Source organism: Moschus berezovskii, chromosome 8 (assembly GCF_049115385.1).
Source record: "Moschus berezovskii isolate FMDL1 chromosome 8, NW_MosBer_1.0, whole genome shotgun sequence".
Classification (NCBI taxonomy): domain Eukaryota; kingdom Metazoa; phylum Chordata; class Mammalia; order Artiodactyla; family Moschidae; genus Moschus; species Moschus berezovskii.
In genome coordinates, this window is record NC_142467.1 from 27322754 (window position 1) to 27342865 (window position 20112).

Genomic DNA, 20112 nt, shown 5'->3' on the forward strand with positions numbered 1-20112 from the left:
GAGACTTCTTGTAGAACTCACATTTCCTTCCTCCTCCTGGTGTTCAGTTGCTAAAGTTGTGTCCATCTCTTTTGTGACCCCATGGACTGTAGCCCACCAGGCTTCTCTGTCCATGGGATTTCCTAGGCAGGAATACTGGAGTGAGTTGCCATTTCCTTCTCCAGGGGATCTTCCCGACCCAAGGATCAAACCCATGTCTCCCGCTTGGCAGGCAGATTCTTTACCGCTGAGCCACTGGGGGATCAACCTGAGAAGGTGGAAAAAGTTCCTTCCCCCTGAGCGAGGACTTTCCCCACCTTCTCAGGTTACCAGTGAATCATGCCAAAGAAGCAGCACGCTGCTGGTGGCTTGAGTAGGAGGTCATTATGATGTCTGTGGCTGGACATCTAATTCAGGGCATCATAAATTCTTTTCTGCTTCTTTAGTCATTTGCACTTTCATAGAACAATGCAAGATGACAGCGTGGATGCTGTGTTCACTTGGAGTTTATACAGACTAACTCCCTGCGGGGAATTTTGTTGTATAATTGAGCAAAGTTGTTTTTTTTTTTTTTTTTCAGTCATGACTTCTCTTTTGAGCATTGGGTATATTCCAAGCAGTTCTGCATTCTGCTCCATTGTGTGCTATAAATCCTGAGGCTTAAGTAACAGCCCAGCTGTTCCTCCACACACTGAACAATTCAAATGCATCAATAGTCTGAGTTCTTTAGCCATCATTTGGGTCAGTGGTCTGACTTCTGCATTTTACACACCTGCGAAGTCAAAACAGAAGACAAAGCCAGTCAAAAACAACAAAACAAGTGATGAGCTAGTGTAAGGCTGTCATTAAAAATATATTGCTAAATAAGGATAAAATATGATCTTTAAAAATCCTAAAAGTTGTAATTCCATGAAATAAAGGCCATTTGAACAGTAAAAATGATAACAAAAAAAATGTTACCTCAGAAAAAGAGCAATTTTTAAAAGTTGAATTAATTTAACCTAATGAAAGTTCACTGGAGGGACTGATGCTAAAGCTGAAACTCCAATACTTTGGCCACCTCGTGCAACGAGTTGACTCACTGGAAAAGACTCTGATGCTGGGAAGGATTGGGGGCAGGAAGAGAAGGGGACGACAGAGAATGAGATGGCTGGATGGCATCATTGACTCGATGGACATGAGTTTGAGTGAACTCCGGGAGTTGGTGATGGACAGGGAGGCCTGGCGTGCTGTGATTCATGGTGTCGCAAAGAGTCAGACACGACTGAGCGACTGAACTGAACTGAACTGAATGAAAAAGTACACTTTTGCACTCCCTTGTTTTTTTCTTTTTTTCATTTCACTGCACCACTGATCATGAACCCGTGAATCATGATCTACTCTAACTAGATCAGACTTGATAGCAAGGAGGAGGAGATTCAGTCTATTGTAGAATAATTCTGTCCAATGAGATTCTATGGTTTATTCAGTTTCTAGCAACCTTTGTATTGATTCTCATAATTTGAAAACTAAATTTCAAGTGCTAAATTGAAAGCTGGTCAATTTCATGATGCCCTCAATGGAGGAACAAACCAACTCTTCAACATCCTCCACAAAATAACACAACAAATAATATACAACATAATAACATAACAAACCAACTCTTCAGCATCCTCTACATAATAACACGTGTGATCTTTATAAACAGCATAGAAACTCCCTTCTTAGCTCTTTTAGTCCTTTCTCCCAGGTCCAGTTTTAAATTCACCCTTCTTCTTGGCACAAAGGATAGTTCTGGGTGCTGGGCATGTAGTGAGGAAAGCATTCGGACTTTGGACATGCACATGTCTTGTGCCAGCAGTGCTGTGATCAGTGGTATGCCTACCACCCAGTGAGAGAAGCCTGGGGAGAAGCACTCCAGCTTGTCTGAATCCTTGAAAGAGCTGTGAGAGCTGCTGGCATTCCTCAGGGTACCAGGACACCCCCAGTGATGGTGGTGGATTAGGCAGGCTCTAGGGTCACATCAGACTGCCCAGATCCCCAGCTTCTCACTTGACATGATGGGGAATTTGCCACACTGACTCATTTCCAGAACTGTAAAATGTATATACAAACAGACTGACTTCAATTTGGTTGTTCTGAGATATAACAACTAAATGGGTGAAGCTTCAAGGACAGTACCTAGCTTGTACAGTCATCCCTAGGTGTCCTCGTGAGAACTGGTTCCAGAATGCCCTGTGGATACCAAAACTGACAGATGTTCAAGTCTCTGTATAAAATGGAGTGGTATTTGCATATAATCTAGGCACATCCTCCCCTAATTTTAAATCTCTAGATTACTTATAATACCTAATACAATGTAAACGCTACAAAAATAGTTGAAAATAAAGTTCTGCTTTTCAGTACTTTCTCGAATTTTTTTTCCAAATATATTTGTCCTGAGACTGGTTGAATCTGAGGATGCAAAACCCACAGATACAGAGGACCCACTGTAATGGTAGTTCAGGAAATATGTGGCAATACCTCTCAAGACACAGAAAATAGCATACATGCTTTCCACTTGGTTTTATTTCTCCACTGTCTACTTAAATAATAATTTTAGCATAGTAGGTATTTAAGAAATAGCAGTTGGCCACTTTGTTACTAGACTGTTAGTTTATCTCTGTGTCCATAAAACTATGAGGCTTTTAAGTTGGGTAGATATCTTGCTTCTAAATAGGAGCTCCATTTTCACCAAAGCAGAACTGCAAAATTACAGTCCTATGATGTCTGTGACTGTGAACACAGACATTTCCATATGAACTCATCTTGAAGCTGGCTTCAGCATCATACTTCCAAAGTTTGGTAGCCTGTAAAAGGAGACCGTAAGTGTGTGAGTTGCAGGTGAACTAAGAATGCTAATTCAAGGCCAACAATAACTGGTTGTATAAAAGCTCCCAAAGTTTCTAAATTTTGCTCATATAAAAAACTGAAAAATTTTAGCCAAAAATATCTAGACATTCAGAGAAGACATCATTATAAATGCAAACAAGCAGTTCTCCTTTGAGGATCAGCACATAGATAGCTGGCGGAGCCCTCATCCTCACGAACCTCAGTCTAGTGTGCAACGCCTCGTGTGCCTGCAGTTTGCTTAGACATCTGAAGATTGTGTCCCTAAAGCTTGCTTATATATTTTCATGTCTTTTGGTAAGACAGTCGTTATACCAGCAGAGTAACAAAGATCATTTCCATTTTCTCCTGCCTGGACTGCATTAATGACAGTGTGGGGTACTTGCAAGTGTTCACTGATATATGCATTTATTCTAATCACAAACCACTGAAGATGTGAAATGTACTCAGCTATTTTAATTAAAGATGGTGTGTATGTGTGAACACATATTTGTGTACCCACACGTCTGCGTACCCACACATGAGCCACCGTGGCAGTGCTCATGGCATCAGCATGGTATTGTAAATGAGGCAGGGCAGAAGCAGGCTAAGAAAAGTGCCATCTGACTCCTCATACTTCTTGGGGGAAGTTTTATATTCACATATAACACAAGTCAGATGTTTAAGAGCATAGTAGGTTCAAGTAAAAGAGCCTAAATAAAAAAGGTAACGAAACAAATAAGTAGATTTCTCTTTCAGAAAAATAAGTGCAATTCAAAGTAGCTGCTGCTTTTGCCTGAAGCAAACACAAACATTGCTGCTTTCTTAGATAGTGACCTCCAGCAAGGTGATTGTGTCAGGAAAAATGGAATCTTGTGTTTCACAGTGTTATTATAAGGACTGCATGTGCCAGTATATGCACAGTGCTTAGCAGAGCACTTGGCAGATAACAGACATTCAATGAAAAGGAACTGCTGTTATTATTATTATTTATCCTCAGCACTGTCTGTCCCACCCTCCCCCCAGGGATGTTTGCATTTAAAAATTGGGTCATTGGATAGTTAATATCATAACACAGTGGAATGAATTCTTAGTGATATAAATTTAATACTATGATATGGAATTAAAGGAGATAAATTTGTATGTAATAAATCTTAGGAAAAATGAGAACAAATCAGGATGACTCCTGTGGTAGGATGCGTAACTCTGTGTGTGTGTGTTTATGTGTATGTTTTGAGAGGAGAGTATACAACTCTCTACAAGTTATACTGTAGATGTTCAATTTAATGTGAAAGATAGCAAATTCTCTGCCTCGGCTCATCTTGACTCTTCTTTGAATGTCTTTTTTTAATGCTCACTTGTATATTTTTCTCCTACCCTCTCTTCCACAACTTACCCTCTCCTCCATGTCAAGCAAGAGAGCACAGGACACCTCCTGTGTGTCTGTAATTGTGCCAATTACATCCCAAATGCCAAAAGGTCACCTTTATTATATATTTTCACCCAAAGCAGTATACTGGACTGAAAACAGGTAAAATTTGTTAACAGTATTCTTATAGGCAAAAGTCAGTTGCTTAAAAAAAAAATCATTTCCCAACAAACCTCAGAGGAACAAGCAAGTAAACTTCTGAAAATAAAATCAGTAAATCAGATATAATTTTGAAGGTGAAAGTTTTAGTTTCTTGGGAAAGTAAGTTTCTCAATTTGCTCATCCACTATCTTCTTTCTGTGACATAATAAAAAGAAAAGGGTTAAAGCAAACACTAGAGACTGAAGTCAGAGCATCATAACGATTTTGGGAGGAGGAAACAGAGAGGTACTGAGGTCCCAAGAGGGACCTGGGAGATGTCTGTGATTAGGGCATTAGGCTCTGGAGAAGAGGCTGGCCTGCAAAGACCTCCAGGAACAGACTCGGAGCTCTTTAATAAGTATTCCAGGGAGTCAGGCTTTCCTGGAAAAAACAAATTAGTGTGAGAAGCCAGTACTGTGCAATTTCAGTTTTAAAAATAGCCAAGTATTGTTAAGGCTGCTGTGTGCATGAGGAAAAGAAAGCCCTTCTTAATATCTGCCTCAGCTTCCACATTAAAGCAGAGGAGCCACACTGAAATTCTTGCCTGGCAAATACTGCAAAGGTCATCTGGTGTGTATCATTTGGAATCACTTTTTGGTCCTTACAATGACAAAGTTTTGGGGGGATTGTGTCCCTTTTTATCAAATTGGTCTTGAATGAGGATAGCCAGGCAAAGGCTCTGCCGCTGTCACTCAGGACCAGAGCTGTGCCTGGCTGTCTTGAATTTCAGCTCTTCATTTGCCTAATTGCCCTGCGAGGTTGGCAGGGATGTTCCCTGCAGCCAAGGCTCTGCTAACTGCAGAGACCCTACCTGGCACTCCAAGTTGATGCGTCAGCATTTCAGGTAGAAATGAATGAAAAATCAATCAGGATGACTGCAGTGATAGCATGCACAATTCTAACCTCGTTTGTCTCTAATCTTCAATTATTCACCATAGACCCAAGCAGTGTTTAAGATGGTGAGTCTAACAAATGTGCTGCTTCTATTTAATCAGGCATTTTTTTGTGTGTCCTCTTTTCTTTTTAGAACAAGCAAATCTAACCTGCTTAGAAAAGCCATGTGTAAAATGAATGATGATGTCAAGTTTCATGCAAATATTCTTTATTTGCCCTGGCTTAATATTCAGTTACAAATTAAACTGTGTGATAAATATTCATATGTAGCTATATCAAATTGTTTTATTAACTTGTACTTCAAATTCAGAGGTTTAAATGTTTTTTTTTTAAGTCTGTTTATATCTTTGTCATATCTCTTTTAACTTGCTATAACTCTCTATATCAAAACTATACCGTTCTAAATAAATTTCTAGATTTACAACTCTGTAAAGATAGAGTTAAACACTGTTTGGACTCTGACTACATAAGGGAAACTGGAATTGTTCAAAGCTGCAGTCTTCAGCTCCCAAAGACAGCTACAGTAACTTTCTGAGCAGATTGGGTTAAATATTTTTACAGACCCATTCTAGGATGATAAGGCAGTAAAAGTTGTGCAGTGCAACACTCCAAAGGGTTCCAAATCTCACAAGCCTCTTTGTATGTGATGCTCTTACAGTGAAGATTATTGGGCTACAAAGATGAAGAGTCTACTTCTTCTGGTGCTGATTTCAATCTGCTGGGCTGATCATCATTCAGACAACTATACTGTAGATCATGACAGAGTTATTCATATCCAAGGTAAGAAAACGCAACTTCTCTTATGAAAGTTAAATCCATTTCAAGTTACTTAGAAACGTTAAGTGATTTCTTAACATTTATGTTAGTGCTTCTCAATTTTAGTTCTGCTGCATTGACTTTTTCTTTGCCTTTCTGCTAATTGGTGAACATGCTCCCTGGCTTTTGAATGCTATTGCCTTACAGTAGAGCTAAGAATCAGGGACAATTAAAGTGGATTGGCTTAAGCATATCCAACTGCAGGGAGCTGATGCAATTGTTCAAGGCTTTTCAGTTGCTATCTTCTAAGTAGAATGCAGGGTAGAAAGTTCATTTAAAGACAGGGCAAAAACAGGGAGAAATAGGAAGTAAAACTTACACGTAAGGTCATTCTGTTAGTCATCAAGAAAAACAACATGAAAATGAGTCAGACAAGCTAAGTTTCAGGAAAAAGAACTTACCCTATTAAAATCTCCTTTGGTAAAGCTTTAGTTTCCACAGAGCAATGTTTCCCCTGCATGTTTCTTTTCAGCTCAGCTGAATCCTAAGCCTGGGAGCTGTAGCAAGATTTGAGACTGCAGTACAATGCAGCTGTTTCCTCAGCCCCAGCTTCAGATGAGGGACATCCCACATTAAGAAAGCTAAGAGACTTATGCAATAAGAAAAAGATAGTTCCAAAGGAGCTGGAGCTTCTCTTTTTGCCCTTATATGCTGAATATTTAAAATAAGAATTACAGAATTTAACAGTTTAAACATATGATGATAAGAATTTTAGATGAAGTCAGTTTGGGGACCAGAAACATTATAAGTTTGCTAAAAGAAATAAAACATTGAGAAGATATAACTCAATATCTTCAAAGTCAAAAGTGCAGTCTCAGAAAATTACATCCACTGTTGAAGAGTATGACTTGTGAAGGTCAAATGATAGTGTAGGTCTGGCTAGAAGTATTTTTCTGTATATATTATGACTACACAAATAGAACTCTGAATTTGACAATGTCTAGTTATTTTAGACATTCCTCTTTCAGACCTCTATGTTTCTAACAGCTTTACATTTTTCACTATTGGACCATAAAAAGGAATTATGTAATCACAAATTTTACTATGCAAGCTGCTGACTCAGCTGTTTTCTTTACTGTATAAAAGCAGAATCAAGGCTGTTTCCCAGAGACTTAAGACATTTACACATAGAGATTTCTGATGAAGGATAACATCCTTTTAATGTCAAGTCAAAGTCAATTCAGTCAGAGGGTATGTAATACCTAGTAATTGTTAACAACGGTTTTAAATCTCATGGAGAATAAACTTTAGCAATGGTTTTAAGTTATTACTAGACTAGATACCTGTTATATTATTAACAATGTATAAATCATAAAGTCTAAATTTCATGCAGAGTATAAAAATATTTTAAAGTATATTAGCATTTTAAAAGTTATTCCTGAAAGAAGCCTATAAGTCAGATTCAAGTTTTCTCATCAAGAAAAACTTCTGTTACTCCAGTCTTTCCATTCCCATATACCCTATTGAAATTTAGTGCAAAAGAATTGCTGACACAAGGTATCAAAATTATCCAGATTATTTGCCTACACTATCTGATTTTTTCAAAAATGCCTTGCTAGTCCATTTCATTTTAATTGTAAATTAATGTTCTTAGAAAGTTGCCTTGAGCTTTCAAGTAATAAAACTACAAGGTCTACATTTTGCTTTAGGAAGTTAATACTGAAATATGATTTGGGTCGATATTGTCATGCTATGTCCATAGTTGTATTTTAAAATTGCTCCAATTATTTGTTCTCGTTAGTTTATAGTCAATAAAATTTTTTCTTCTTTATTTTACCATTCATTTTGAACTTTCATGTTCTTGCCCTTCAGAGAAACACTTCCAAATATCTGCCATAATTTCAGGCATCTTTTATAATACAAAAATAAACTCATAGCACAGCAGATAATCATTAAAGCAGACATCTTTCATTACTCACTTGGAATACTGGATTATTTTGTCACATTTAAAACTTATATTTATCAAACATGGCCCAGAAGGAATTTAAGGGAGCTGAAACTTTCATAAAATTTTATAAGAATTTTGCAATCAAGTCATTAAATTAGTAATCTGAATCTCAAAGTCCTGAATCATACTGATAAGCAGTAAAAGCTTCTCTCAGTAATAGAAAATTATTCAAAATTCATTTTACCGCGAAAACTTTTCTGTCTCTCATTTTCCATTAATTAAAAAAAATTTTTGTACTGTTAAGTTCCCCAGGCACATCACCCTCAAATTCATCTTGGCTGCCTTGATAAAGATGCTGAACACTTTGTTAACATGTTCTTAACTCTTATGCATACGAGTTACCTAATTATTTTTTCTGAAGATTTCTTCCTTATCTAGCTATGGGATATTCTGTAGATGTGTATACGCAAAAAAATTTTTAATCTGTTTTTTAAAGAAAATCAGAATACCAGGGGGGAAAATGGCAAGTATAGATTCCTATACAAAGAGTTTCTACTGAAAAGCATCTTTTTTGGTGAAGAAAAAGGAAATTGTGCTAGCTTTCCATGGAGAAAGGCATAGTTTTAGATAAAATTGCACTTGTACTAACTCGCTTCCTTTCATTTTTTATTGAATCAATTTGGTTACAAATTGATTCAATAAAAATAAGAAAGCAAACTACTTGTCCATGGAGTCTGCTAAAAACCTGTAATCAATTTATTCGCTTATATATCATATACCGTTGACAGTGTGGGGATAGTAATTGCCTCACATACATCTACAGAAACAGATAGCTACTGTTAATATTGTCTCTATAACAATCTCAACTAATGGATTACATTTCTCATTTCATGATGTGCCTAGCCAAACAATATCTAAATCCTTTGAAACTTGAGTTCATTAGGAAGAATTTTATATGGAGTATTAAATCTCACAAAAGCACAATTTTTAAAATATTTAGACTGGTCAAAAATTCTTTGTAGACTTTCAATTACCAGTAGAAGTTCAGATGATGAATATACTTTATAAAATACAGTTTTTAAGAAAACATTTATATGGACAGCAGAGAAATTTTATGACTGTTTGCTATTAACCAAAATAGTTATACTGAATACGTAACTGCCTGTTCTTACCCATGTCAGTGATCTAGCGACTCCTGCCTCTGGTATTTCAGGTGCAGGCCTTCTGATCACCAGTTTAAGAATTTTTCCCCTAATGCCACTTTCTGGCTTTAGACCTTGGGAAATTCACTTAATCTCTTTCAGTCTCAGTTATCTCATCTATAAAACTGCACACAATCACTGTTTATTCCATAAAACTTTATGAGAATTAAATTAGATAATATATGGGAAAGTGCTTAGTACCCAGCATACAATAAGTTCCCAGTAGATGAAAGTTGTTATTGCCATGTTGATTATTTCTTCACTGTCATGGAAAAATGATTTTTAAATAAAAAAGAACACAAACACTGGTGGGAAAAGCTCTTGCTTTTCAAATTCATTTGCTAGCAGTAAGAACAATATCTTACTTTAGTTCTAATGAAATAAACATTTTATAAGTAGCCTTCTTTGCCCTTTTTAAATTGTACAATTTAAGATTTCCCCAATGGTATTAAATATCTGACCACGTTTACTTGTAGAAGCTGAATTTTTTTAAACTTAAGTACTATTCCCCTTAATATACGTATCAGATAAACACAACTAAGCTCCTTTAATTTTTTTAAAAGAATAAGAGGAAATCTTGGAGATGAAAACAGTTCCCTTTTTTATAATGTGCCCCAGTGTGTGCTCAGTCATGTCCGACTCTGCAACCCTAGGGACTGTAGCCCATCAGGCTTCTCTGGAACTTTCCAGGCCAGAATACTGGATTGGGTTACCATTTCCTACTCCAGGGAATTTTCCTGACCCAGGGATTGAACCTGTATCTCTTGCATCTCCTGCATTGGCAGGTAGATTCTTTACCACTGTGACACCCTTCATTATAATAAGTAAAATTTATGGTCGCTTATCTCAAGCTGCCACTGCTGCTAAGTCGCTTCAGTCGTGTCCGACTCTGTGCGACCCCATAGACGGCAGCCCACCAGGCTCCGCCGTCCCTGGATTCTCCAGGCAAGAACACTGGAGTGGGTTGCCATTTCCTTAAGATAAAGCAATTAGATTTTTTAAAGAAAGAGTTGTCAGAAGTTCATCTGTTTGCAAGCAGAGAAAGCAATGCAGATCTGGAATTCCTTGCAGAAGTGGACACTTCACACACAGTGTGGCTGTTTCCTCCTTCTTGTGTCCCGAACCACTCTTCATCCCAGCTTAGCATTAGACTGTCAGCTTTGTCACACTCCAGCTAGACAGTAGTGCCTGGCACGCAGTAGGTGCTGAAAATATGTGATAAATACGTGAATGAGTGCAACGAGATACTTCTAAATTGCCACTATCATAACAAGCACCTCTTAAATCCTGCAGCATCCATGGCATTTAGCAACACATGACACGTTGTGTGGGCTTGGTGTACATTACCTGGGTCACAGCTTTCATTCTGTAATGTTGGCATAAAGTAAATCATAGTTAACAGAATTTAAGAACTTAAAAGGACTTTAATATAGATCATCGAGGTCAATATCCCATTGTACAAATGAGGAAATCAAGACCCAGAGCTTAAATATTGCTTGGCCCAGGTTGCATGGCTGATGAGGAACCATTTCTCTTGCTAACCCCCTGCCCTTCCTCAAATTTAGGATCACTTTTCACCTTCCTAATGAACTCACCCTGCCTACCATGTTCTACCCTCCTCTGGCATCCCGATTTACCTCTGATCTCATTTTCCTTTTCTCTCTAGCCTTGGGTATCTACTTTACTTATTTTTACATAATTGTTTGTGTCCATCTCTGCCACAAGAACATAAATCAGCTCCATATGGGAAGGAATCTTTGTCCAATGCATCCCTGTCACCTAAATAAATACTACTGGCACGTAGTAGGTGATCAATATGCTTGTTAAATAAATTCAGGACCAAAATCCAGGAACTTTTCCTAATCAAGCCCAAGTCAGTCTTTGCAAATTGCAGAGAAGTTTTGTTTGTAGAATGAGAGGCAGCAGATAAGAGGATTCTGAGTTTGGGTAGCAAATTTTGTTTGGTCGCTTTTATGGCTCCCATACTGCACATAACATCTGACTTCCAGGAGAATCAACCAGAGGTGGGATGCAGCAATCCTTCTAATATGGGCATGAACTTTGAAGAATATTTGATTTACATGTGGTCACTGCAATGCTATCATGTTCTTTATGTAATATCTGCAGAATCAAGATCTGGTGGTGCAGAAAAGATCAAAAGTGAATTTAATAATGTATGATCATAAACTATCTACAGAGCCAGAGTTTAGTGGGAGAACTAGATATGTGTTCTCTCTTTCACTTAAAACTTGTTTGGACTCAGACTCTATGAGTCTGTCATTAAAAGTTAAGTTATGCGAAATCCATGAATGTCAACTACATTTTCCAGATTGCATTTAGCTAAATACATACACTATTAATAACACTATCCAGAAATTATTAGCTAAAAAATATCAGAGAATTTCATCATGAAACTATAAAAATTAACAACATCCTAATTCTAAAATCTCTTCTAAGTTTAATATGTAAGATCAAATATACTAATAAGAACTTACGACATTAAAAACAGGTTTATCATTTAATCAAAATAAGATTGTCAGCATATATATAATAAATAAACACAAAAGAATGAAAATGTATATACAGGCATATATACATATATATTTGCAAAATACTGCACAAATACACATATACTCCTCTTCAGCCTGCTATATAACACAATACCATTGACTGGGTGGCTTGTAAACAATAGAAACTTATTTCTCACAGTTCTAGAGGCTGGGAAGTCCAAATTATGATGTTGGCACATTTGGTGTCTGGTGAAAGTTGGCTTCCTAGTTTAGTTTTTTTCTGTGTCCTCACCTGGCTGAAGAGGACAAGGGACCTATCCTGGGCCTCTTTTATAATGGTACTAATTCTATTCACGACTGAGCGACTTCACTTTCACTTTTCACTTTCACGCATTGGAGAATGAAATGGCAACCCACTCCAGTGTTCTTGCCTGGAGAATCCCAGGGACGGCGGAGCCTGGTGAGCTGCCGTCTATGGCATCGCACAGAGTCGCACTGAAGCGACTTAGCAGCAGCAGCAATTCTATTCATGAGGGCTCCACCCTCATAACCTAATCACCTCCAAAGGCCCCACCTACAAATATCATCACATTGGGAAACAGGCTGCAATATATATGAATTGCCAGGGGGCGGGGGGGGGGGGGGGGCGCATAAATGTTCAGTCTACAGCAAGCACCTAAATAGGCACTGGGAATAGAATGATGATCAGAACACACAGTCTATCTTCAAGTTTATGGTCTAGAGAAAGGCAGACATTACTATGAATATAGAACTACTGACTGTGATAACTGCCATTCAACTAAGCAAAAACTATAGGTTGGTTGTAGGTTGATATTTACTTTTGATAAATACTTTAATCTATATTCAGAAATATATGTGTATATTTTCATGCCAACTTTGCATCTGCTAGCCCTTGGGCCAGTCTTCTTCACATTTGTGCGTCTTTTGAAATAATTTACTCATTTGGGCATTTGTTAAACATTGGCCTTCTTTGTGCAAAACACTGAGTTATTCTCTGTAGGACAGACCATCTCCTCAATGAGCTTAATGACAATATTATTAGAGCATCACAGGTGATAAAAATGCAATTAAAATAACTGTTATATAGAGGTGGAAATATGAAGAAAAGAATAATTAGTTGCCAAATAAAAATATCTTATTATAAAACTGTATTCATACTCACTTTTTAAACCCATAAAATACATTTTAAGAATATTTCTAATCTTATTACTAAGTAGCCTAAAAGTCTGAATTCTGTGCTATTTATAAGGCATCTATTAAAACAATGAATTTTGGAATATTTCCAGGTATAAAAACCTATATTTAATAATATTTTCAGGTAGCAGCAAATTCACACTAAAACAGTCATTGCTTTATCTATTCCATTCTGGGGGCTGAAATTGGCAAATTATGTGGGAAGTCAATGATTATTTGGAAACTTTCCCAAAGCTTTTTTTCTTTTTCTTTCTTTTTTTTTTTTTCTTTTTCTTCTTTAAAAAGTCAATTAAATAGAGAAGCATTTTTCTTTGATTGTCACTTGTACTAACCTATAACTTAATGGCTTAATGTTAGAGTAATTTCAACATGCTATGTTTCTCTGACTTTCCCTGTCTCTCTGACTTGTTAGCAGGGGCGATCAAGAAAAAATAGATTTAGATTTCTTTGTTGTTTTGGTTCTTTATTTTGAATATAAAATGGAAACTACTCTTCAGAATGTACTTTGGAATACAAAAATCTATCAAAATGCTAAGAAGTTAAAAATATTTAATTAAGAGATATCAAAGTGAAAATATCTTGGGGGGGAATCTTTATGATACAAGCATTTTTATTTCAAAATGAAGACAGTGAAAGCACAAGAAATATAAAAGTTCTATACAAATCACTCAAAAGCATTTTGTGTATTTTGTATTGCTACAGTATGGTATGTACATGCATGTTTAGTGGTGTCCAACTCTTTGGCACCCCATGAACTGTAGCCTGCCAGATCCCTCTGTCCATGGGATTTCCAAGACAAGAATACTAGAATGGGTTGACAGTTCCTTCTCCAGGGGATCTCCCTGACCCAAGGATGAAACCCACATCTCGTGCATTGGCATCTGAGTTCTTTACCACTGCCCCACCTGAAAAGCCAATGGGGTAGAGGCACTGAATACACATGTTCTCAAAAATAATTATCAAATCACCAGTACAAACTGGAGCCATTTTAATCTTGTTTTAACTAAACATGTTTGTTGTTAACTTCAGTGCTTACTTGGGGACTAATTACCACATGTATAAGCTCCAAGTAGTATGTTTTCACATATTGGAGGATGGTGCTGTGAAGTGTGCTAAACAACACTGAGTTAAACAAGAATTTTACCTACCTTTTCCAAACACTGTCCACTCAAGCAAGACAAGGACATTAAGGATAAAAACACAGGAAGATCATAGTCCATCAAGAACAAAATTAACAAAGCAAGTTAGAACCGGGAGCATTTACTACAGTAAAGTGTTCAGATGGGGTGAAGAAGGTTGGAAAGAAAGAAGAGTCCTATCTTATTTCTAAAGAATCATAAATTTTAAATATCAATAGAAACACCATTGAAAACATATCCTTGAAGTGAGAAGATTTCCACTTCTAGAGGCTTCTGTTCGTAATGGTGTTGTTTGCCTGCTTGATTTTGAGCAAGGGGCTGATATACTATGAATCCCATGTACAAAAGACCAAGTGGATACTGGATTATGATGGGTGAAGAGTAAAAGTAAGGAAACATTTAGAAGGGTCTTGAGGTAGTTTAGATAGAAATCACGGTGGTGTGAACCAGGATGGGAACAATGGAGATGGATGAAGATGAGCCAACTGGAGGGAAAAAAAAAAGCGGAGACAGAGATGGCAGCACTTGCTAATCGATTAGGTGTAGAGATTAAGGGAAAGGAAGGGGCACATCAAACACACCTTCTAGATTTTGGCTTGAACAAATGGATGGATGGCATAGGCGTAAAATGAGTTGAGGAAGACTGGGAGAAGAACAAGTTTGGACTGGAGAGGAGCACTCAAGTTATCTGCTTGGCATCCACTATATAACCAGCAAGTAGTTTTGGATTTACTATTTCAGAGCTCAAGGAAAAGTACACTGGTAGAAAGCTTTGGGATCACCAGTACATAAATATGTGTAACCGTAGGGCTAGATGAGATCACCTGACGAAGGAGGACATGCAGACAGAGACAAGGAGATTGTCCTGGTCTGAAGTTTGGAAACCCTCAGCATCAACTGCGGGGCGGTGAAGGAGGTTACAAAGGTCACATATTCACCCCTCAGAGTCTAAATCCTGATCACTGATGTGTGGTCATGTTTTTTTCCCAGGTAGCTTTAAAAAATTGAAATGAATTGCAAGTATTTAAAAATAGAATAGGAGATATTTGTCTTAAAATGTGCATTTCCAGTATCTGCTGCAAAATGGAAAGTCTTGCCGTTTTTCAGGCTGCCTTCTCCTTGGACGTCAGTGGGAACCAATACCCACTCCCTTTAGCAGGAGCGTCGTGCCCAGCAGTAGTACAGCCTTCCACTCCCTGTTATTTTCGGGACTGTGGTGCTCCATTCACTTCTCTCAGTCTTACCCACCTGGGCGTTTGTGTTCCATTTGTTTCAGCACTAAACTTAATACTCGACACATTATAGGCTATTAATTCATGATCATTGATTAAGTAAAGAATCAACAGTTCCTTTTTGCCTCCAGAACTGACTCTGGACAGTATTATCCTGATGTTTTTCACAATAAGCGAAGACAGTGAGCATAGCAATGTAGAAAACCAACAGTGTCCTTTCTGCAAATTATGGATAACTTGACCTTACATTTCACCACAAAATGGAAATAGTCTGAGCAGAGACAAGTGGATTTGGGCCCTTTACCACATGAAGACATGTTTCTCATAATTAGGGACTATGGTTAATTACAGCCTAATGAAGAAGAATGACTCATGCTAATGTTTCAGTTTCTCCATGCCCTTTGAAATAAGCCTGTATTACAGTTAAAATCCTGGAAAGCAGGTTTCTTCAAAGATTGTAATTCACTGTTAATGAAACAATCAACTTTATTTTCTTATAACGTATTTCTTAATTTCTCTATGTGATAACTCAGTTTGGTTTTATTCTGTTTCAAATAATGGAAATCAAATGCTATTTCATTATCCATAAATCACTGATAACGTGGATAAATTTAAATTCTGAAAATTATTAACGAATGCAAACAACTCTGAGTTGACACAGCTAGCATGACTGTCTCTAGTTTGGGGACCAGTTATATTGAAGTTACCAATGGCAATAATACTGATAAATGAATTATAACATTTAAAACCACTTACTATGTGTGATTCACAATACAGAATATAGAATGCACAATAGAACATGCATTACCTAGACCATCTCAGTCCGTCCTCCCCACCATGCTATATAAAAGTGGCTATCCTCACGGAAACTGAGAAAGCATCTGTAGCTTGCTCCTGGTCATTTGACTGTTAAGTGGTAAAACTGATGTTCAAACTCAGGCAGGCTGATTCTTGTGCTCCTAACCCACCAGGAATCATACAACCTCCACCTAAGCCTTCTCTTAAAAACTTTTGAGCAAAGCGGTAGGTAAAAACAGCTCCCATCTGGTTCCATTCAATTGATATAACTATGTTCCAGAAGAAATTAAATCACTATGAAAAAAGATCTGGTCTCGAGCGTTGGAGAAACTTGTCTCACAGGCTGCCGTAGTGATTCTGAGGAGAAGTTCGGGGAGCAAGGTGGGGGTGACAGCTACATACATGTTCATTCCACCCCGACCCCCAAATGAAGACTGCCTGGAACCCCAAAGAAAACTGAGGAAGAGGCAGGAAGAAGTTGGATTACATAGATATGGGTTTTGTTTTGTTTTTAAGGCTGTAAAGTGGTGGTACTGAATTAAGCTCCTATGCTGTTAAGAACCACTAGGAAAACCAACGTAAGTTGATGAGATGCAAGTTTTTGGGAATCAGTACTTTCTGGGAACTGTCTTCTGAAAGGGCACAGGAAAGGAGACAGTGTTGAAGACAGAAGCTGGTTTGCATTCCTAGCACACTTGGGACACTAAGTGTTTGTTAGTAAGAGCCAACATTTACTGGGCACTCAGGGTGCCAGGTACCAGGCTGAGCTCTCAGTGTATGACCTCCTTTAATCTTCATGACAACCCTGGGAGGAAGGTGACTGAACTCTATTTTACTGATGAGGAAACTGAGGCCATAAAGGTTAAGTGATACAATGTAAGAGGCATAATTCATAGGCTTAATCAATAAACTATAGCTTCTGAGATAACAGATGAAACAAGAATGAACGTGAAAAGACAAAAGCCCACAAAGAACTCAGCAGAACAGAGCTAAACACCCTCACCATACTTCTTCAGTTCAGTTCAGTCGCTCAGTCGTGTCCGACTCTCCGCGACCCCATGAATCACAGCATGCCAGGCCTCCCTGTCCATCACCAACTCCCGGAGTTCACTCAAACTCATGTCCACAGAGTCGGTGATGCCATCCAGCCATCTCATTCTCTGTCGTCCCCTTCTCCTCCCGCCCCCTACCTTTCCCAGCATCAGAGTCTTTTCCACTGAGTCAACTTCAGTTCAGTTCAGTTCAGTTCAGTCGCTCAGTCGTGTCCGACTCTCTGCGACCCCATGAATCACAGCACGCCAGGCCTCCCTGTCCATCACCAACTCCCGGAGTTCACTCAAACTCATGTCCACAGAGTCGGTGATGCCATCCAGCCATCTCATTCTCCGTCGTCCCCTTCTCCTCCCGCCCCCAACCTTTCCCAGCATCAGAGTCTTTTCCAGTGAGTCAACTCGTCGCATGAGGTGGCCAAAGTATTGGAGTTTCAGCTTTAGCATCAGTCCCTCCAATGAACATCCAGGATTGATCTCCTCCAGAATGGACTGGTTGGATCTCCTTGCAGTATAAGGGACTCTCAAGAGTCTTTTCCAACACCACAGTTCAAAAGCATCGATTCTTCGGCAGTCAGCCTTCTTCACAGTCCAACTCTCACATCCATACATGACCACGGGAAAAACCATTGCCTTGACTAGACGGACCTTGGTTGGCAAAGTAATGTCTCTGCTTTTTAATATACTATCAAGGTTGGTCATAACTTTCCTTCCAAGGAGCAAGCGTCTTTTAATTTCATGGCTGCAATCAGCATCTGCAGTGATTTTGGAGCCCCAAAAAATAAAGTCTGACACTGTTTCCACTGTTTTTCCATCTATTTCCCATGAAGTGATGGGACCAGATGCCATGATCTTTGTTTTCTGAATGTTGAGCTTCAAGCCAATCTTTTCACTCTCCTCTTTCACTTTCATCAAGAGGCTTTTGAGTTCCTCTTCACTTTCTGCCATAAGGGTAGTGTCATCTGCATATCTGAGGTTATTGATATTTCTCCCAGCAATCTTGACTCCAGCTTGTGCTTCTTCCAGCCCAGTGTTCCTCATGATGTACTCTGCATATAAGTTAAATAAGCAAGGTGACAATATACAACCTTGACGTACACCTTTTCCTATTTGGAACCAGTCTGTTGTTCCATGTCCAGTTCTAACAGTTGCTTCCTGACCTGCATACAGGTTTCTCAAGAGGCAGGTCAGGTGGTCTGGGATTCCCATCTCTTTCAGAATGTTCCACAGTTTATTGTGATCCACACAGTCAAAGGCTTTGGCATAGTCAATAAAGCAGAAATAGAAGTTTTTCTGAAACTCTCTTGCTTTCTCCATGATCCAGCGGATGTTGGCAATTTGATCTCTGGTGCCTCTGCCTTTTCTAAAACCTGCTTGAACATCTGGGAGTTCACGGTTTACATACTGCTGAAGCCTGGCTTGGAGAATTTTGAGCATGACTTTACTAGCGTGTGAGATGAGTGCAATTGTGCGGTAGTTTGAGCATTCTTTGGCATTGCCTTTCTTTGGGATTGGAATGAAGACTGACCTCTTCCAGTCCTGTGGCCACTGCTGAGTTTTCCAAATCTGCTGGCATATTGAGTGCAGCACTTTCACAGCATCATCTTTCAAGACTTGAAATAGCTCAACTGGAATTCCATCACCTCCACTAGCTTTGTTCGTAGTGATGCTTTCTAAGGCCCACTTGACTTCACATTCCAAGATGTCTGGCTCTAGGTCAGTGATCACGTTATCGTGACTATCTTGGTCGTGAAGATCTTTTTTGTACAGTTCTTCTGTGTATTCCTGCCACCTCTTTTTAATATCTTCTGCTTCTGTTAGGTCCATACCATTTCTGTCAGATGAAGAAAAAGTAATTAAAAAAAGATAGTATTTTTCAAGATAGTAACAGTTTTAGGTTTACATTTCAGAACACAGATGTTTGAACTATGTTCAGTGGATGTCCTCGAGCTACTTGGAGGCTCCTGATGCCCATTTCCAGCAAAGAAATTTGCCTTTTTATATGGCAAAAATTCGTCTAAGTTATCCTTTTTGGGGGGTGGGGGGATTTCCACTGTCTGAAAAAAACCTATAGGCTCTGATCATTATTTTTTTCACTATAAAACTTGGATATGATAGTAATGTGTTACACATACATGATCAACACCACCCAAACAATACTATATTCTGGGGTTGGGCACCCATCACAGAATTGCTTTAGCTCTAAGGCAAGTGTTGGGCTGAACTTCATAGACTTACAGGCCCTGCACTTGCCCAGGCTCAAGACTGAAGAAAGAGCCCAGAATCAGCAATAAAATCATCAATGGTTTATGGATGAGGGAGCTTGCATGTATCCCTGTAAGCAAGGTCCTGGAGCAACACCCCACTGTGTATGGCAGAGAGTGGACAGGACCTGGCTGTAGTCTTCGTTCCCAGGGGTAAGGGAAGGTTATCAGTTATAGGGGGAAGTAAAATCAGGTTATTTCATTCGTTACCAGGGAAACCAGCAGAGGGGAATGCCTCTCACCTCCCCTTTGATAAGCTATCATGGTGGAGACATTCTGATCTAAAGCTAAAGCAATCATTAGCTGGGGTCTGGGGTAGCTATGTAGGAGGGTCAGTCATGGGAGTAGGGTGTAGATGAAGCCAGCACTGGGGATACACAGAGAGCAAGAGAACAGCCATCTTGAGTGGCCTGGCCATAACAGGAAGGAAGATGGATGTGGTCAATACCTAAGCGAATGCTCCACAGCACATCACATCACATCAGATAATACAGGCCACATGGCACGTAAGGAAACTGAAAACACAATTCTAGGTAATCTGGTTCAGCTGTAGACTGACAGGAACTAGCAGGGGACAAAGACTATACGCTGGTTAGAGAGCAGGTAGGTACTGGCAGAGAGTGGAGGGGTGTTGAGAGGAGTATGTTCTTGTAGCCTGTGAGACCAAAAGGCAGAGTCACAGAGGGTGAGAAACAGCAGTAATCACTTT

At 38.8% G+C, this 20112-nt stretch overlaps 1 protein-coding gene across 1 annotated transcript in view; it reads left to right on the forward strand.

Moving 5' to 3' along the window:
• Positions 1 to 5970: 5970 nt before the first annotated feature.
• Positions 5971 to 20112, forward strand: part of HAPLN1 (hyaluronan and proteoglycan link protein 1) — a 33400-nt gene continuing 19258 nt past the window's right edge. The window contains exon 1 of the mRNA XM_055430516.2: positions 5971 to 6070. Coding sequence (XP_055286491.1) covers positions 5971 to 6070 — 100 coding nt within the window. The remainder of the gene's footprint in view (positions 6071 to 20112) is intronic.